Below are 20,316 nucleotides of genomic sequence, written 5' to 3' on the forward strand. Positions count from 1 at the left end.
CACTTGTCTTCAGCTGGGACAGGGAAGCTCAAAGTTTTAATGGGAAGATATGTGGAGCTAATATCTGTTAGCACCAGCCATCTTCCTTACTCCGTTTTCGGAAGAAAACCTGTTGGAAACGGCTTGAATCTTTCACTTTCAGCAGGACAAATATACCAACCCTGTAAGATCCATGTTCAAATAACTTTATCCTTAATTCCTTTGTTTTTACCTCCATTCAATATTTTAATTAACCATGTAGAAAAGAAAAAATATTGTAGATTCTGAAAAGGGTCTTAAATGTTTCCTAACTTTATTTGCCTACTTCTTTAGGTGGGTCTGTCCAAATCAGTTTTTGAATAAAAAGCTTGCTGGATGCTTCAGACCCGACTTACTGCGACATAACAAAAGTGAAAAGCATGACTAATAAATGAAAAGTATTTAAACAGGTTTAAATTTTTCTTTGGAAGCATTGTCCCTGCGGTTAACATAGAGTAAGAGTTGCAGTGTGCTGGTTTAGATCGAAGCCTGTTCATGTGTTAGAATGGCCCTGTCAAAGTCCAGAGCTTAATCCAATTCAGAATCTGAGGGTTGACTTAAAAATGTGCTCTTCACAGTTTGGTTGAGTTTGAGTTATTTGACAAAGATTGATATAAAATCCTATTAAAATAAATAGAAGTTAGTGGTTCTAACGTTTCAGAATTTTTGTAAGGCAAAATATTTTGAAGTCTTACTGTGTAAAGTAAAAAGAAACAAAAACAACAAGCACACATTTTTTCAGAAAAATCTTCACGCCCAGTCTCGTTTTATGGTTATTAAAATGTGATTAAATGGGTTTAAATTGTGAACACTGCTTTAAGCGATCACAGCGAGGCTGGGGCGACGGGGTCAGCGACTCACTGGAGTGGACAGAGGGAAGGGAAGGAGGGAGCCGGGACTGTTTGACGCAGATTACTAGTGACAAGCCAATGAGCGTGGTCGGTGGGCGCCCAGCAAGCCAGATCACAACTCAGCCGAGTCGAGACAGCAGCAAGCCTCCCTCATCTGGTCTCCACTCCCCGAGTGGTCATGTACAGAACCGCACGACGTTGAGATAATTCACTCACCTGTCCACGTCTTGCTGCCACGGAGCCACATTCACCAGCTCACATCAGCATTAAATCAGGAGTATGTAACTTTTATAAAGCTCCTCTCCTCTGCCTCCTCCCGGTGCCAACTGTAGAAATACACTGATTGGTCAGAAGCAACCAATAAGAGCCAGAAAGAGGAGGGACTTAGCGCTGTCAGTCAAGCAAAGCTACGCTACAGCTGGCTCATTCACAGCTGGCTAAATGTTCTGGCTAGTTAGCATAGCCACCGATGATGGCGGCTAAACGGTTTTCTTCACCATTAGCACATTTAGCGACACTTACATGAGCTGATTGACAACGCTAAGACCCTCCTCCAGGCTCTGATTGGTTAGTTTTGACCAGGGGTGCATTTCTTCAGACAGCAAAAGGAGATGCAGTAGCTAGATTTTTTTTAAACACATCATCTGAATCAAAACAAACTGTCACAAGATTGCGCCAGTTTTATCAAATACGTAAAAGACTTTTTTTTTTTTTTTTTCATAAAAGTTGCTCACTGTAGCTTTAAGTCCTGCTCTGTTTTGGTTAACACAGTCTCACCGGAGCTCTTTCGTTTGCGTGTTAAGAACGCCCCGCTCGTTCCACCTCACCTGACAGCTGCTCTGTTGGGCAATTTGAGGAGTCAACGTTGGAAACTTGAAGCCATTTCCCAGTATTTGTGTTCCGTCTCCTGGACGGCGGGCTGCCTAATTTGGGCCGTGCGTAGGGGAAAAAAATAAAAAGCAATGGAGGCTTTTATGGTCAGCAGATGTGCGGATGTTTCTCTGGTCTCTGATGGCTCCTTGCTCGTGCAGATTGAGTTTGGTGTGGCCTGTCGGCCTGTTTGGTTGCGAGACAAGGAGCTGCGTCTTCTGCCAGTGCTGGACTTTAATCTGAGGGGGACATTTTTTTTTTTTTTTTCCTGTTCAGCACTTCTGCAGTTCTCATTAGAGGGTTCCTGCTTGGACAGGAGAGTGCTCCCGCAGCGCGCGCGCTCGCTGCGCATAAACACACGCCGGCCGAGTGCTTTTACGTGTCTGAGTCCCACCTGTTCCCACTCACCGCAGGGTTAATGGATGCATATGTGTGCAATCGGAGGGCAGTAAACTTGTAACTACTCTCAGATGGGTGATATAACCCTGCAGGATGGNCCCCGTCGTCCAACCCCCTACCGAGCGTTAGCACCACCTACCGGCTCAGCTTCTCTTCCCCTGACCTGTGACGCATCCGTCAAAAAGCTCCAGCCTGTTGGCTTCTCATAACCATCTGCTGCTATTTCAAGACCGATGCATGCGACTGGATCTCAATGAGTCTGCAGTGAGACACATTCAGTCAAAGGGGGAGGGGGGGCCTGTTTACCGAGGCACTGGATGAGGCGAGATGGTATTGATATTTCATTATGAATCTAATAAAGGGCAGCCAGTATTGAGTTTTCATTAATAGCGCTGGTTTGGTGCAAATTAACACGTCGGCGCACTTCATAACGCCGAGAGACGCAGAACGGCCGAACGCGGGCTTTGACCGGACTTATCTCCCAATCAGCCGCTTCCTTCTAGTCTTAAAAAGAAAGAGGGAGAGAGGAAAAGGGAGAGGCTGAGAAATGACATGAACAGCCAAGATGTGATGGAAGATCAAAGGAAGCTCAGAATGTGTTACCAAAGAGCACGATAAACCAGAGGGAGAAGAAAGAGGGGAAAAGAAGAAGACTAAACATGGGAAGCTTTATCTCCCGAATGTGTGGCTCACCACGCCTCTCTTCAGACTCGTTCCTGTTCCTTTAAGAAATCACAAGTGCCACTGGACTTCGAGTCATTAGAGAGCGCGGATGAATGTGCTGAAGCCAGCGCCGCAACAAACAGACGTTTAGACCGTCGCTGTAAGATTCATTGTGGATGTTTGAACAAAGGAGGCAGGTCTCAGAGAGTGAATGGTTGGGCCGTCCTTGATTTCCATTCTCTCTCTCACTCTCTCTCTCTCTCTTTCTTTCCCTTTCTCTGGCAGAATGAAGCCATATGGATTTATAGGAATAAAAAGAACCCACAAAGCAGGGAGGCTTATATACGGCCAGGGTGGAAGCACGCACACACACACACACACGCATTCACACACTGACTGAGAGGGTGGTTGGATCTGAGTACAGCGTGAACTTTCAGTACCACGGACAGAGCCAGTCAGCAGGGACGCTCTGCCTTTGTGTTATCTCTTCCTTTTGATTCAGCCGCATTTAAACAGAGTTCAGCATGTCGTGTTTCTTCATCCTGGTGCTCCGCCGTGCTGCCGCTGAACGCCCCGGCGTAGGGTCTACCGTTAGCTAATTCTGGCATCAGCACAGATTATGGGGGTATGATTCTGCCTATCATACCCCCATCTTCAGGCATGCTGCAGTTCTCATTTTAAACAGTAGATGTCACTACAAAGGACAAAAAAAAGCCTCGACTGAAAGAGTTGCAGCAGAAGAAGAAAATAGAACGTCGAATTGTTCTTATTAGGATTATTCTTATTAGAATGAACAATAGTTTTGTTGTTTCTAAATGAATATGAACTTGTTGTCTTTGCATTATTTGAGGTCAGAGAGCACTGCATCTTTGTCGTTATTTTGACCGTTTCTCATTTTCTGCAAATAAATAAAGTTTTGCTTGGAATTTCAGAGACATGTTGTCAGTAGTTCATAGAATTAAAGAACAATGTTCATTTTACTCAAACATAAACCCATAAAAAGTTAAATCAGAGAAACTGGTCAGTTTAAGTGGTCTCTTTTTTTTTTCCCAGAGCTGTATTTAGTAGCATCTCTGGATTATAAATTGAAGGAACAAAACAAAGAGCAAAAACAGTAAACCTCTAAAATGATTAACTTTACTACTTGACTGATTAATAGTTAATGGCCATTTTGAGCTTACTGGACTCCACAAAAGCCCCAGTGGAAAGGCCTTTGGTTTTTTTCTAACTAAGATTCAGCCTTAAGAGAAAAGAGGCAGACTGAAAAACCCAAGCACATTTCTCAGGGTCAAGTCTTCCTCGGTTTGAACTCTCATTTCAGTCGTCACCAAATGATTCGACTTTCTTAACTTCTCGGTTAGAGAAATGTGATCAGTTTTGATGCATTCAACCAGCCGCAGGAACGTTTACGTGAGGCCGGTCAAACCCTAAAGTCTTGCGCTCCTTCACTCTGACGATGGAGAGACGCTGTCTGCGTGGAGGAGAGCCGTTCTGTCTACGGCTGTAATGATGTTTTTGAGAATGACCTGAGGGCAACACTTACAGCAGGTGAAAGATCACGTCAGAGACCATGTCTGTGTTCACCACAGTTGTTAAAGTCAGCTGTGCAGAAGGAAGACTTTGCCCTTCTGCTGCTGCTACAAGTGCTGCTAATTTGTGACGGCAGAAGAAGAGGCTGCAGCCCTATTGGGTCGTTCTGGTATCCGGTCATCTGTTCATTGACTTTACCTGTCTGCTGATGCTGGTTCTGGTGGTTGGGTGTGTGGGGGGTTAGCTGCCTTTCTCCAGGTACATCCTGAACATGGCGCTGCCGAGCGCGTCTTTGTTTTTGCAACTTTCTGCAAATTCAATTCAAAAGCGATTGTTGACGTAACTCATATCAGCTACTGGCACAATAAACTCTGTAATTACATAAAGTTACGCTGCTCAGTAGAGACGCACTGATCCACTTTTTTCACTTCCGATACTCATACAGATACTGGATGCTTAGTATCAGCTGATACCAAATTTACTTAAAAACTTTTTTGTTGTTTTAATTCATGCAGATAGAAATGTACTGAATTACAAATGTATTTGGTAACTCTGCACCAGTGCAGCACACTTAAATACACCAATATCTTCACAAGCTTGGTCAAACATATAAATGAACTTCAATGTGTTCAGTCAGTGCAGTTAGGAATGTAAGATAAAATAAATAAATAATAAAGAAACTGAAACTGATAAAGAACTGCAACAGTCCTTTCTTCAATTGGTTCAGAAAGTGCAACAAGGAATTTAAAAAACTAATCTAAAATAAATAATCGAGCATAACGCTGCTCAGAGTAACACCAGATCTGGATCGTTTTTCAATATCCAAACCCATAAAGATATTAATATCGGATCTCAGAGGCTCAATAAGTATTACATATTAGCAAAATGCTTCCTGTAGATTTTTCCTCTACTATCTACAGATTCTCTGTGGTGACATCTTCTGCTTCAAATGAGAACTGCAGCAAGTTTAACGTGACACATGGTTGATATCGATACCTGAAGGAAAGAATCCAGTTGAGAAAAGCAGGATGTGAAAAACTGGCTGATCTACAAACATTCACTTCTTGAAAGGGATTTAGCTGTTGTTTCTTTTTCCTGTTTTTTAATTATTATAAATTATGTCATGCGCTGTCATCTCTATCAATAGATGCCAGAAACGGCTGACTTGACCCTGCGTCCCTCAGTGGGGCTCGCTCTATCGCTGCTGCTCCTCCTCACAGTCACTGGACTAAATAAAGCCCTTTAACCTTCTTTCATTAGCCAAAGCTTTTCCTGTGCATCTTAAAGTGGCGGCACCTTCATTAGAGTGAGTGATGACCCGGGTCTGCTCCCGCAGCAGAACGGCGAGACTTTTCGACAGTAACGAATGGGCCTGTTAACCAGCTCATTGTTGCCTCTCTTAAACTTTGTGTGTCTGTTTGTCTTTGTTTATTGTGCCGTTTACTGTGTGGTATCGAGCGGGCGAGGTCGCTCCATTTACACAGTTGTTGCAGTGAGCGGCCGGTTCATGAGCGAAAGGATTGTCTTGCTTGCCAATCCCAGGCTAGGAGTCGCGCTGGATTCACAGATTAACGGTTCATTTGTCTTTTGGAGATCAGCGTCTCGTGGACGATATTTGCTTTTCCCCCTTTTTGTACTCCGCTGTCTGTTTGTTACCAGATCAGCCGATCGCTGAGCACAATCTCTCCATTTCTGTCCACAGAAAGTTTCGCAGTACACCATTATCGTCCAGGCCACGGACATGGAGGGCAATCTGAACTTTGGGCTCTCCAACACGGCCACGGCGCTCATATCCATCACCGACATCAACGACAACCCGCCAGAACTGACAGTCAGGACGGTAAGTCAACGTTGCAAAATATGTGAGAAAAGATTGACTTTAGAATGTTTTTTTCTCACTTTTGTTCACTATTCAACAATTATTCCGTCTGTTTAGCCTAAACGCTGCCTCGTGCCTTCTGGGTTCTCAGCAGGTCGCCGGATGGATTCTGACGCCTTTTTCTCGACAGAAAATGTTCCATTTGGTGATTGTTATGCTAGCTTGAAGAGCAAAGCAGCTTGATAAATGTAACAACTAGCACATCAGAAAGACGATCAAAGAACATGACATTTCAACAAATTACTTTAACTGACAGTTTGTGATCAAGAAAACGGATTTAGGACGGCACATGACGACCGCTGTAAATGGAAATTTAAAAGAAGATGATTAAATTTCCACCAAAAAACTGAGCTTGAAGTCAGAAATTTGATAGCAAAGAGATTAATCTCAGACTTTTTCAGGAAAAAAAAATGACATTCCTGAGTTTATAAAGTCTAAAATGATCCAGTACTGGAAATTTTTTCGTTTTTGGTTTGAAAGTAAAAAAGGGGAAAAAATCCACTTTTGAAACTCCAAAGTTTCCAAGTTTTTTTCTTAAGAATTTCTGAGATTAATCTCAGAATTTCTGAATATTTTGCAGACGGAAATTAACTTTTTTTTTTTTTTCATTTAAGTAAAATTCGTGATTTAAAAACATTTCATTTCTTTATTTTTGCATTTTTTTTGTCTCATATTTCCTCCAACTGGAAATAATTTCTATAAAACCAATGCTGCCGAATCATTTCTTGTCATTTATACTTTTTCTTTTTAATTTTTCAAATTAATTCATAATTCACAACCTTCTGTTTCACCAAACATGAAATGACAGAGCAGCAGTTTTACCTTATCCACTCTTCAAAACCGGAAAGACAAAAGTACACGTGTCATTCGACAGATGTGTGTCGATCTTCAGATCGTCTCTCCGTGGCAACCGTTTGGTTATGAGAATCTCGTACACACGTTGCACCAGAGGTGGAAACAGACTCGGTGGGTGTCGTGTCTACAGCTGCCTCCAAACTCTTAAATTCTGTATGCAGATATATTTTGTGTTCTCGGCATAAAAACAGCAAACTTAGCTTTTTCTGGGTGAGGCCAATTAAATGTGGGAATGAACTGAAAAACCTGGATGGGTGATGTGGGGAAGCAGGCTGAGAACAAATACTTGCGACTCAGGAACACTGTGGAAAACACAGCATATGGGGGGAAACTAAAAGCTGCTGATGAAGTTGGGCTTTTTTCCTCCGTCTCGGCGTTCCGCCTGCTTGCTCAGCCTCTGCCCGGTTTGTCTGCAGGCGTCTGGCCTCCGTCCGTCCCCGACATCTGCTTTTCCTCCAGCAGCGCAGCACCTTTCAGCTGCTTCGAGAATCACTAGAAGACAGCGATTGGTTCTGATGACGAAGCAGTATTCGGAGGGCGGGCTTTCTCGGAGCACAAACGTTTGCGTGGATGTTTTGAACGGGAGCATCTGTCGCTTTCCCTCTTTATTACATTTTTTTCCCCCCACTCTTTGTTACCTTCCGGGTGATGAAGTAGAATCGAATGCTGACAGGTCCGTTAGAGCTATTGTACTCTTGTGGGCGCCCGTCGTGAGCTGGATGTCAGAGATTTCAAACAGAAGCGCCGCTGTGCTTACTGCAAAGCGAGAGTGTGTGTGTGTGTCAGGGTCGGACACTCGGATCCCCGCCTGCATTTTGCTGGCATGTTGTGTACCAGTACAGTTAAAGGCTAACTCTACAGTGGAAGGAAAAGGTTGTGTGATTTTTTTTTTTTTTTTAATGCAGTGCAACCACAGGCCTTCACCCGACTATTGAACAGAGCTCATCTACTTGTAGTTTCGGTGTAAATCCAGCTTTCCTGTGAAGGTCTCAGAGGTTTGTTGGAGAATAATACCGAACAAATGGCATTTCAGAAACAAGGAACGCAGCCGACGGTTCAGGGATGAATTTGAGGTGTTTAAATCAGGGTAAGAATAGATGAGAGTGGAGTACTTCCATTATCTGTCCCGCCGTGTGGAAATTAAATGAATCAGCAGCAGAGTGGCGGGAAAATGGAAAGCGCACCAACACCCGTGAAAAGCCTCAAATGCAAAAACACAAACTACAAACTGTAAAAAATAATCATTTTCAAGTCGGGGTTTAAGAAAGGACCAAAGCGCAGGGCCGTGTACGAAAACGTGCAGTAGAATCTATGGGTCACTAAGCGCGTTGGCCGAGTAATGAAAGAATCCAGAAAGGAACAGTAAAAAAAACAAGAAGAGTTTAAACGCTGAGTCAGAGGTGGATAAATGACGAGGGCACCAGAGGAACTAATCGGAGGCGATGAGGAACAGCTGCGACAGAACACAAGCAGGGAAACCTGAGGGAGAGAGACTAATTAACACGAAAGCAGCCGAACAGAGAGCCGGAGAAACTGGAGTCCAAATGGAAAACACAAACGTTTATGGAAGAGAACAAAATCCCACATAACAGAACAGAACAGAACAGACTGCAACAACAAACTGAGAAACTAAACGCAAAGGAGTAAATTCATGAGGCAGCGCCCTTCTAACAACGATGAATATGGAAAAGAACAGAATGTCGGGATTTTTAGAAGTTTAATAAAACAAGGAAATTAAACAATAAGAAAAGCTACACTGTTCTGATTCTAAGTAACTCACATATCTAATAGGATAAAGAAAAACAAAAAAAACCTAGTTTGCACAAATTGTGGTTTTGGGCATATAAATGTATTTCAGTGATTCTTGAGAATAGGGACAAAACAGGTCCTATGGATAAAGCACAAAATTTGAATAAAATATACACAAAATATATTTTTTTCAAATATCTGACTAAACTAACCTGGGTCATGTGAGCACAACAATGTATATTTTCCAGGTATTTGCTGAATATGTTTTTATTTTAAATGCTGTAGTCGGTGGATGATGCCTGTAAAATCCCTTATCCAGGAGCAGAACTCAACACATCATAATAGTTTAAAACAATTAAAGAAATACAAAAATTATATATTATGACAATTAAGTATAAGTAGTCATATAAATAATTAAAAAGGTATCAACACATTGAATTAAAAATAATTTTTATATATTTTCCAACTCTATTGAAATTTGTCCCTAGTTTTTGTCAACACTGTCAGACATAAAAAGAATGTAAAAAAAATCAGACATTATTGGGGGGCACCAGAACTTCTGAGGACCCCATGACCTCTTCCTTTCTCTTCCTTTGCTAAGAGGGCTAGTTAGCTCTGGTTAGCTTATGTTATTCTTTTAGTTTTTTCTTCTTTTTATTCCTAAGTTGTTTGTCACAACCATGATGTGTCAACACCATAACTGACAATTTATGAAATATTTTGTGAAATAACAGCTTAATTTTAGTATAATGTAAAGATTTCATGGACCTGATGAGCTACAATATGGCCTCCTTCAGAATAACATCATGTAAATGTAGGTAGTTTGGCATTTTGTCAACTCCGTCAGATGTCAACTCCATCAGAGTTTTTCTGACTATTTCAATGAAATTGTTGTCAAATCTCACTTAAATGTGCAATTAATTCATTTTAATGTATTTTTACATAAATTGCATTATTTCACATGTATCAAGTTTTTCATTTTACTCACTAGTTTGTCACCACCTTCAGTTCTGTGTCAACTCCATCAGATGGACTTTTTGTTGTTTTTTGTTTTAAATAATATTTATTTTGTTTCTTGAGATGCATTTGTCCTTAAAATGAGTAAAAATATCACTAATATCACTAAAATTAAAAAATTATTTTCTATTTATTTTTGTCAGATGGTGATGACAAAGTTCTGGGTCAGGTCGATTAAAAATGTAATTTTTAAAAATAAAATGTTGCAACTGGGAGCCTGCACCTTAGCATCTTTACATTTCAAAAACATTATTTTTCATATTTGCATACATAAGGTTGAGAAATAAAAAAAAATTATGGGAAAATTAAAACCCACTTTGTCCGTATTTTCAAGAATCACTGATATACAAAGCAATATAGAAGGACTGGATGGAAAAGCTTATTCTGTTGTTAGACAGCTATAAAGCCTAACAGCTGCTGACGGCAAGAAGGACCTATGATGATGCTCCTTTGTGCGCTTAGGATGAAGCAGCTGGTCTCTAATGCCGACCTGCAGTGCTGTTCCAGAAAAGAGAACCCAGGTCTTTCCAGGACATCAGTCCTTTAATCCTGGAAATGTTCTTCGGTGACAGAAGGCCGACTTTCTAATTGTCTTTATGTGTCTCTGAAGGTTCGGGTCTGAGTCCATCATTACACCCAGACCCAGATAATTCTTTGCATTGATTCTACTGAAAGACAAGAACAAAATGCAGGAAACTATGTATAATTGTCTTCCCACTTCATAAACATAAGCTAACTTGCGTGGGTCTCACTTAAAATACTAATAAAATACATTAAAGTTTGTGGTTGTAACATAAGAAAGTGGAAAAAACAAACAAATACCTTTGCAAAGCGATGTGTAAGCTCAACAAACTAACAAGGTTGTTATTAAGAGGCCGGTTTACGTTATCCTGGTGTGTGACTCAGATATGCTAATGAGTAAAAATGAATAAAACCCTGTTTTTGTTTGCTTTTTCCACTACTTTGTCATTTTCTGTAACTGGCTTTTGCTACCCACACAAACAACGCAACCTGGAACAGTTAAGTGATTTATTGTGTTTTTCCTGACAGATGCAAGAAGAGTTTATTGGTTTCTGGTGGAGGGGGGGAGCGAAGAGAAAGTATATGCATGTTAATTAGGCAAAATTACTGGACTGCTTGTAAACCAAACTAATATATTACTTCTAATTTGACAAAAAAAAAAAGATAAAGGCAAACAGCATTGGTCTAAAAGTGCTGTGTTATTACTTGTTTGTCGTGTTATGAATGGTGATGATCACAATGCTTTTTAGCCAATCTGATTAATCAAACGCACAAAACGAAGCACAAGGGTTGAAAATGTGAAAATCCAATAAAATCTAAAAAAAAAACAAGTTATCAAAAAACTGCTGAAAATGAGGAAGCTGGATGAGATGCTACTGGACTTTTCAAGCCCAATCTCCAACTTTTCATTCATCAGTAAGATTATTGACCTAACTGTGTTCAGTCAAACGCTGTCCTAACTCCGACCAAGCACGTCTCTCAGTCCGGTTTCAGTGCTCACCTCAGTACCGCGACCTGCCCTTTCAGAGACACATAAAGACGATAATAAAGTCGGGCTTCTGTCACCTGAAGAACATTTCCCATCGCCACGGCGATCCAAACGTTTCTGGCTTCATCGACTCCCAAAGTTCACAGAGAGGGTCAAAGGTTCTGGTGAGGTGAAATGAAATGAAGACTCCAGCGACATTTGAAGCTTTAGGGAACAACTTTAGCGGCACCGTGGCGTTTTGGCTGGTGGCCTTCGTCATGGTCGTTGCAAATCATCAAAAAGCTGCCAGAGAAGAATCACAGCAGCAATTTAAAACTGAATTTAAATTTTTAAAACAGATTGTAAACGATGAATTGAATGTTTTCTCACTGATTTATTTGAAAATAAAAATCATTGACTGAGGATGAAATATTGTCACCATCCTATAATAATGGCCTAAGTCATATTTTTGTTTGTCAAAAGTATGTATTTCTAATTCTTACATAAATCATCTTTTTTGGGGGGAAAAAAGGGTGGGGATTTTATGTATTTATTTATTGCCAAAATCACTTTAGGCAAAAAATTTCTTAGGTCATTATTTTAGAAAGGTGACAATATTACAGACAGCAAAACTCTTAAATGTAAGGTATGTACATATTCAGTGCTAATCTGAAATGCATTGTCAAAATAAAAAGTTTCAGTTTTTTATGAAGCAAACAGTGCAGCAGTTTTTTTCCCCCTAATTTTCTTCTCTTTCTACATTAAAATTTGCCACCATCTTTTAGCAGGCACTATTTAGATGTGTCTGCATCTACCTTACTAAATGCGGGCCATGTGTGTCAGCCCCAAAGTGTTTGAAGTTTGAGAACCTGAGTGGTTGAGCACAGGTTTAGCCAGCCCCGAATGCCTTTGTGAATTTGTCCTTCTGTCTCTAATAAAATCCGGTGTCTGATGTCTGTTCTCAAAAGGTTGATCTTCTGCATGTTTTCCTGCTCGGCACATCTGAATAACACGGTTCGGTTTGTGAAGGCTGAGCCGAAGGACTAAATTAACCAGGAGAATGGGAGGCAAGTTAAATCACAAGAGGAGGAGAGGAAAAGAAGTCATGTTCCAACATGGCTTTAGTCACACTAATTCTAAATAAAATCAGTTCAAATGTCCATTGGGAAAAACTGGATTGAGAGTTTAGACTTCACGCGTCTCCCTTTGAGTGCCCGTCCCTTCACATCCAGATAAATGCTTCCCACTGTGCTGTAAATTCTTCTTCGGGCTCGCCAGCTGTCACAGAGCTTCCTCCACAAGCCAGTTTATAGGAGAGTTGTCTAAGATTGCAATATAATGAAGATCATTAGCCAGAGATTATTCCTACTGCTGTCTTAATCACAGCACTTATCTAATTACTTATTAAGACCTGGATTTGCTTCATGCACAAAATCCAAATTAAATGGGTAAACACTTAATTGAAAAATCCATTTGTTCAATTAAAGAGTTGCATCTGAGCAGATATGGTGCAGAATAAAGCGCTGCATTAGCATAATGGAAGATATCATTTTGTGTTATCCACATTTGGACAAATGTGCCGGTTTTTCCTCCCCCCCCCCCCCTTGTTTCTAATATCCGATTTGCGCTGCGACCGCTTCGGGTTCGTGCTTCTGTGGGCAGCAATTATGCAAAATCCTCTAAAGATGGATGACGGCGCAAGCGTATGCGTCAAAAGTCAATAAATCAGGTTATTAGCAAACGGTCAAACTTCTGTGCCGACATCATCTTAATGTTTTTCTCTCCTGCCCGTCCATTCCATTCCTCCTCTGTGCAGTTTTCCGGTGAGGTGCCGGAGAACAAGGTGAACGTCGTGGTAACCAACCTGACGGTGGTGGACCGGGATCAGCCCCACAGCCCCAACTGGAACGCGGTCTATCGAATCGTCAGCGGCGATCCGTCGGGACACTTCACCATCCGCACAAATCCCATCACGAACGAGGGGATGCTCACGGTGGTCAAGGTAAAACCAAAACTACATGCAGTCCCGATTTGTCCCGTCGCCATCGACTGTCTCACCCAATGCCGTCACTTTGCAGCCGGTGGATTTTGAGATGAACCGCGCCTTCATGCTGACGGTGGTGGTGTCCAATCAGGCCCACCTGGCAAGCGGCATCCAGTCCTCGCTTCAGTCCACGGCAGGGGTCACCATCTCTGTCCAGGATGTGAACGAGCCGCCCGTCTTCCCCGTCAACCCCAAGACGATCCGTTTCGAGGAGGGCGTGCCGGCGGGGACCACGCTCACGGTGTTCGCAGCTCAGGACCCCGACCACTTCATCCACCAGATCGTCAGGTACGGGTCGGAAAAAATGTTTTTTTTTAATCTTTGCACGTTTTGAATTTCCAGTTTTGATCTCTCCACGGACATTCGAAACACTTTTTTTCCAGCTGTCTTGCAGTGAGCGGCAATTTCTTTTAGAAGCACGTGATGTGTCAAAGACAGAAAAAAAAACAAGGTGGCATGTTTAACTGTCTTTTTTGCTATTATTTTACCAGGATAAAAATAACCAATTGAGATTAAAAACCTCAATTTCAATCGAATCCTCCTGACCAAAAAGTTACACAGCTAAAAGAAAATGACAGGCTATGTTACTGAATCGGCCTCAAGAACTTTTAGTTTGGATGTTCAAGCACTAATTCAGTCAATCTCAAAGTTTCTTGCAGTAAATTCCAAAAAGATGGAACAGAGTGGACTTACCCAATTCTGTCCGAGCAAAAGAGACAGAAAGAAGCGGCAAGTTGTGTGAAAAAAAAACAAAAAACTATGAGGGTAAATATTTCTCTGTGCAACTGTAGCAGAAATGTAGGTCAGCTTGAGTCCAAGTAAAGCCTTGTAAAAAACAAGTTCACCATTGGGAGTTCCTTCAGGCAGATAGTGCAGATCACATTGTTAGCAATATCTTAGCAAAGAAACTTTACTGTAATACCATCAGCCTTACTGTTTTCTGTTGAAGTCTTGCTTTCGCTCACTCCCCTGCAGCCTGAATCAACTGCATATGTCTCCATGTCAGAGCTCCACAATGCCAGGAAAACATGTAATTGCGGTATTTTGGTTGAACATTATATTAGTTGTGTTTGACCCAGATCTCTTGGTCACTCCAAGACAGCCGACAGGTCCATTTTTGTTATCGTTGCCGACTTCTCTTGTCCATTATGACGTGGGTCGCTGCCTTTCTCAGGCAGGTCGACCTGATCTCAGAGGGGTTTTATCTGGTGAAATCAAGTTCTAATAATAAAATAAATCATTTCCAGAATGAATTAAAAAGCATTCAAAGACCAAACAGAAATACGGTCCTTAATATGGGTCCATTTTGAGCCAGACCGCGACACTAGAACAAAGAAAAAGTCCCTCAAACAGGAAGCCAGTGCACCTCTTTGTAAGCGCTAGTGTAGAAGCTAATGTGCTGACTGCGATCACGGCCGTCCATGACAGCCATTTGAAACGTACATTTCTGGCCGTTGGGGGAAATCCACGTCCACTATTGGCTTTTCTATTAAAGCACTCGCCCAAGCAAGGCGCCAGGATCAGCCTGAAGCGTGGAATTCATTTGTAGTTAAACATTTCCAATATTTTGTGCACTTCCCATATCGCGACGCACAAAATATTGAGCTTCGCAGGCGTTTAATCAGCGCTGAAAGCTTTCTTCACAGCTTACGCCTCTGAAGCGACATTTTCCGCTGATCTCTCCCACCCACGTCCCAGTTATCTCCCCCTCCCGTTCAGTTGCCAAGCAGCCGGTGTGAAGAGGTCGCTCCGCAACGAGCTGGACAGGGGGAGGCCGCGTCCGCGCCCCCATTTCCTCCTCATCGATCCGTGCCGTTGCAGCCAGGACGACATGCGGCATGGACGGTGCCATCCCAGCATCGACCCCTCTGCGGTGGAAACTCCCACATGCCCCGCCGAAGTCCGGCTTCGCCCTTCCACTCCGCTGCCGGCACCAGATGGATTTTTCTTAATGTCAGGGAGGCAGCCGTGTCCGCGGCGAAACCTGGAGGAAATGTTACCGAATTGACAAAACAGAGGTGAAAGAAAGAGGCGTACTCATGCGTGAGAATATCCTCCGTCTACTCCTTTATGCAAACGGCCTGAGCTCATTTGCCCTTTGAAAGAAGTCACTTTTCATACACCGCACTCTCCTTCCTCCCTCTACTCCCTCCCCGTTGACCCCAGTCATTTTCCTTTCTGTCGGTCGGTGTGTCTCCCATTGATGTGAGCTCAGAGCTGCTTTCTCCTCCTCGGGAGTTTTTCCAGCAGTCGCTCGGCTCACGGCAGCACGGTCTCTACTCCCGTATTCCCTTTCAGCAGCCTCGCTTGAACCCCTGTGCACAAAAGACACAGAAATGCACAAACACCGGCTGCTAGATGCACACCGTCGACATGCAGGCGAGTACCCGCAGAGCATGACTGAAAGCCCTGCGTCGAGGATGGGAGAGGAGCCAGCTTTGGCTGTTTTATGCTCTTCTGAATTTCTTGTCTTTTTGTTCACTCTCTCTCTCCCTCTCTCTCTCCTGCTCTTTCTCTGGAGGAAAGAGAAAACAAGATTATGTGAAGCCAAGACTGTTTGCCAGCTGATTTTACTGTTTGATGGGATTTAAGAGGCGGCGAGGCTGAGTAAATGTGGGTTTGCGTGCGTGTCCTTATGCGTTCCTTGTAAGTGTTGATTATTAGCCTCTGCAAAGCGAGGACACTTGTTTGGGATGCAAGATCATGATGAAGATTATTTGGTTGGTAGAGATCTGAGCTGGAAGCTGGCAGGCCGTTTTACAAGCGGTCCATTTCAGAAATATTTATACCCCTTTATTTTTTTTTTCACCCTTAACTACTATAATTTATCAGGATTATAGGCAGGCCTGTTACAATAACAAATTTCTCTGGACGATAAATTGACCTAGTAATTATTGCGATAAACAATAAAATTGTTCTAATGTATTGATGAAATCTTGATAATGACATAATATCAAGTTCAGCCTTACAAATTTTAACGAATTTGAAGTAAAATGAGTTACAACATTTAATTTCCCATTGGCATCAATAAAGTATTTTTGAATCGAGTTGAATTGAATGAAAAAGTCCAACAAACTTTAATTTTGTAAAGAACACTTTTACACCGGAGCTGGAAGACATTTGAAATATCGTAAATAAAAGATGACAAGAACCAAAAACTATAAATAAAACGGGAATGGAAACCACTTACAACCAAAAGTAAAAATAAAATGGATTGTGGAGTCTCTGTAAACAAAATTGCACTTCGAAAAAGTATTAATCATCAGATTAAAAATGATAATTATTTTTGGTTCATCATGAGATAAATTAATCAACTGCGTATTGCGACAAGCGAAATTATAGGTGATAAATCCAAACAAAGCATTTCATAACTGAAGTAGAAGAGAAATATTGCATGTTTTTTTTATTACATTTGCACTTGCAATTTTTCATTACAGCTGAAAAGGTATCCCCCATAGCTTGATGCAACAACCACCATGTTTTATCACGGAAAACAGGATTTTACTGATTTAGTGTATGAGTTAGGGGGGAGAGCTGGACATGATGCACATCACACTTTTCAGTCTTTAATTTGCGGAAAGATTCGGAAAACTTTTTGTCGTTTTCCTTCCACTTCATGCTTATGCTGTGCTTTGTGTCGATCACTGCAAAATCCACAGTCACAAAAGAAAAGATTAAATTATGTGTAAAAAAATAAATAAATAAAGATCCCAAGATCTTGCTTCCTATGACTGAGATTCTTTCTAAGCAGTACAGTAAATCCAAGTACTTCCTATACGTTTCTAATGTTAGTTTATCTTCGATATTTAAAAGTGGACAGAATCTTTCACTATGAAGATCTCCGGGAACCAGAGCGAAAGATTAGGGTTGAACTTTCTGTAAAATTAACAACAAAGTCCTCGGAGATGCGGTAGGACATTTAGTCGTGCCGGCTGCAAATAAGTGCTGCGGGGGAGAGGGACTGACACCTTGCTGGCAGAGGGAGGAGACGAGCGCGCCAGGAGCCGCTGCACAAAGAGCAAAACCCTCACCTGCTGGGCAACAGTGCGACAAGCTCTTACAAGTAGAATTATTTCTCTTTTCGTGTGTTTATGTACAGTTAGACGTGCATGTACTGTTTCTTACCGTCTGACAGTTTAATTTGCTAAACGCCAGAATAATAAGAGATTTTGAGACATTTTTATTGCTTTCCTCAGATTCTGAAGTTCAGGTGCACTAAGACTTCTACGCTTTTAAACAATTTGGGAACACATGGCTGTGAAAGCTTTTAATTGGTTAATTCACAGCATTTTAGTGAAATGGATATAAGACGACTGGCTTGAACGCACTGCTCACTTGTGCGACATCATGGCGAGAGTGAAAGAAAATTGTGGCTCTCCGAAAGTTTGTTCATACTTCTTTCAATTTTTCAGTTCTTGAATGGGCCAGGCTCATCTGCTCAAACAATTACACACAAGTACAGACATGATGGGAATGTCCAGCCGTCATGAGTCCAGGTAGTGAAACGGTTCTGTGTCCTTGAGAGTCACTGATTTTATTCAACGTGTGCCTATTAACACGTTGCTCCCAATGCTAATGAGCTGCTGCGTTGATAAGTTTGACGAACATAAACAAGAAGTGCCTGATGGAAAAGCTGCTGGCTGCAGCTAGCAGGACAGAGGACACAAGTCCTCTGCTGGCGCGGGCCGAAAGGCCGCTCTGCAAGGAAGAAGCCAAGTTATAGTTTGCAAATTCACATGGACAAAAAGACGTTAACATCTTGTGGTTCTGGTGAAGCTGACTTTGAGGGTTTTATCTGAGAACAACATACATATGGGGCGGCATCATCATGCTGCAGGCAGTAATTCTGCAAAACTTGTGCACTTCTGTAAATGAAAAAAATAACTATCTAGATTCTAGAAACATTGAAACATCTGAAGACATCAGCCAAGCTTGGGTCAAAATGGGTCTTCCAAACGGACAATGACTCTGATGATACCTCAGAGTGAAGTTGCAACATGACTTAAACGCCACAAAGTTAATGGTTCGCATTGGCCTTCACTAATCTCAAATCATAAGACTCAGTAAGAAACCGAGCAGGGAAAGGTGTGTGTGTGTGTGTGTGTGCAAAGCAGCCCACAAACCTGACTCGGTTACATTTGTTCTGCCCAGAGGAATGAGACACACTCAAGAGAAGCGTATGGAAGGATACCAAAAATTTGCCTAAGTTGTATGAAGTACCATTAAGAAACTTTGAAAAGACAACTAAAAAAAAAACCTCTAAAATTCACTTAGTTATGATCTGTTTTATTTTTTTATGTTTTTGCATCTGTGATGATTATAGTAATCGCAGCTCACCTAAAACAGAAACGTTTTAGTCTGATTTAATATCAGACAGAAGAAGTACAGTGTTCTGGTTTCAGCTCCATTTGCTCAGGAAACAACGGGGCTTCAGCTGGAGGTGATGTTGGTTTACTGACTGACTAACTGCTGTCAGCCTCCAACTCTCTCCTTTTAATTAAGCTCTTCCTTTTTCATGCCCGTCATGTTCCACTGCCCGTGTTTACAGATAAACTCCACTGTGATCTCTCTCACCCCGTTTTCTTTTCCTTCCTCCGTTCTCTGAACCCCGTCTCTTGTCGTTGTGGCCACACTCTGACCCTCTGGCGAGAGTCGTGATTAACCGTTACTCGTTAGACCCGGCTCCCGGTCAGCTGTTGCCGGTTATTATCCGCGTTAATGAGATTTGTAAATACGACGGCGACGGCCGCCGTGCGGGCACACAGAGCCGGGGTGGCGTTTACAAGCCTTTCCACAAATGGACGCAGAACTTTTCTTCGCTCCCAATGCTAATGAGCTGCCGCGTTCATAAGTTTGACGAACATATGTTCCGCTCTCCTTGCCGCCACGGCGTTTCAAAGGCGCTCGGCTGCCGCGGCTTGTTATGGTAATGAGCATTCAACCTGGTAATAGCCACTTTGGATCTACAAATAAAATAAAAAGCTTTAGAGTTGCTTTTTATTGTAGCACCGAGGAGCTGCAAAAAAGTCATGATGTAGAATATATATGCCATATATATGCCTATTGTTTTAAATGGGATTGAAGTGTTTGTTTCTGTTCCGTCTGTCTGTCGGCGCAGGTACTCGAAGCTCTCCGACCCGGCTAACTGGCTGAAGATCAACAGAACCAACGGTCAGATTACCACCATGGCCTTGCTGGACAGGGAGTCCATGTACGTCAAAAACAACATGTACGAAGCCACGTTCTTGGCGTACGACAATGGTAAGTCTGGTAAGTCGGGATGAGTGTGTTTAACCAACAGCACCCAAAAATTCATTACCGGTGCCTTGGGAAAGTCGTCATCCATCTTGAACTCGTTCCCATTTTGTCATATGATGACAAGTTCCAATTAAAGCTCCGCGGAGCCTCAAGCGGCCCGAGCAGCCAAGCGCCGCTCCGGCCTATAGCCACCGCGGGGGACCCAGCACCGCCACCTGCTTCCACCGCGTACCCTGTAGCACAGTTGAGGCGCGCGTCCGCCAGGCAGTACGCACCGGTCACATCAGCATGGTTCCCTGGCAACACACCACAAATTTGGTGCAGATCGGTCGATGTAGAGAGGAGATATTGATGATGGGATAATGTAGGGGGCGCTGTAGAGTAAAATCACAATTCAAACCCGTTGGGCTCTTTAGCATTGAGCACAGGTCAAACGTATCCAGTTTGGTGCCAATCGGAAGATGCGTCTTTGATTCAGAGACAGTTGTATGCATATGGCGAAGGACAGACAGTTTGCCACGCCCCCATGAGTCAGAGTTCATCCTCACAGTTCATCATCAGCTCATATTATGTCAGGTGGTAGAAGATTAATTCCATATGTATTACTCAGTCAAAATAAGACATACAGTAGAAAAAACAGCTGAATTCCTGTTAAAAGTGGGCGGAGCTAAGGTTACGTCATCATCTGACCATG

The 20,316-nt window shown here is 42.3% G+C and overlaps 1 protein-coding gene across 3 annotated transcripts in view; it reads left to right on the plus strand.

The window, feature by feature from the left end:
• Window positions 1-20,316, plus strand: part of LOC103465092 (cadherin-4-like) — a 323,849-nt gene that overhangs the window by 283,254 nt on the left and 20,279 nt on the right. For 2 of the 3 annotated variants that reach the window (XM_008409643.2, XM_008409645.2), the window contains 4 exons: window positions 6,034-6,171; window positions 13,137-13,322; window positions 13,399-13,652; window positions 19,483-19,634. In XM_008409643.2, the coding sequence (XP_008407865.1) occupies window positions 6,034-6,171; window positions 13,137-13,322; window positions 13,399-13,652; window positions 19,483-19,634 (730 nt within the window). The remainder of the gene's footprint in view (window positions 1-6,033; window positions 6,172-13,136; window positions 13,323-13,398; window positions 13,653-19,482; window positions 19,635-20,316) is intronic. The other variant, XM_008409644.2, reaches the window with a different exon arrangement.

The sequence above is a fragment of the Poecilia reticulata genome, linkage group LG5 (assembly GCF_000633615.1).
Source record: "Poecilia reticulata strain Guanapo linkage group LG5, Guppy_female_1.0+MT, whole genome shotgun sequence".
Classification (NCBI taxonomy): Eukaryota; Metazoa; Chordata; class Actinopteri; order Cyprinodontiformes; family Poeciliidae; genus Poecilia; species Poecilia reticulata.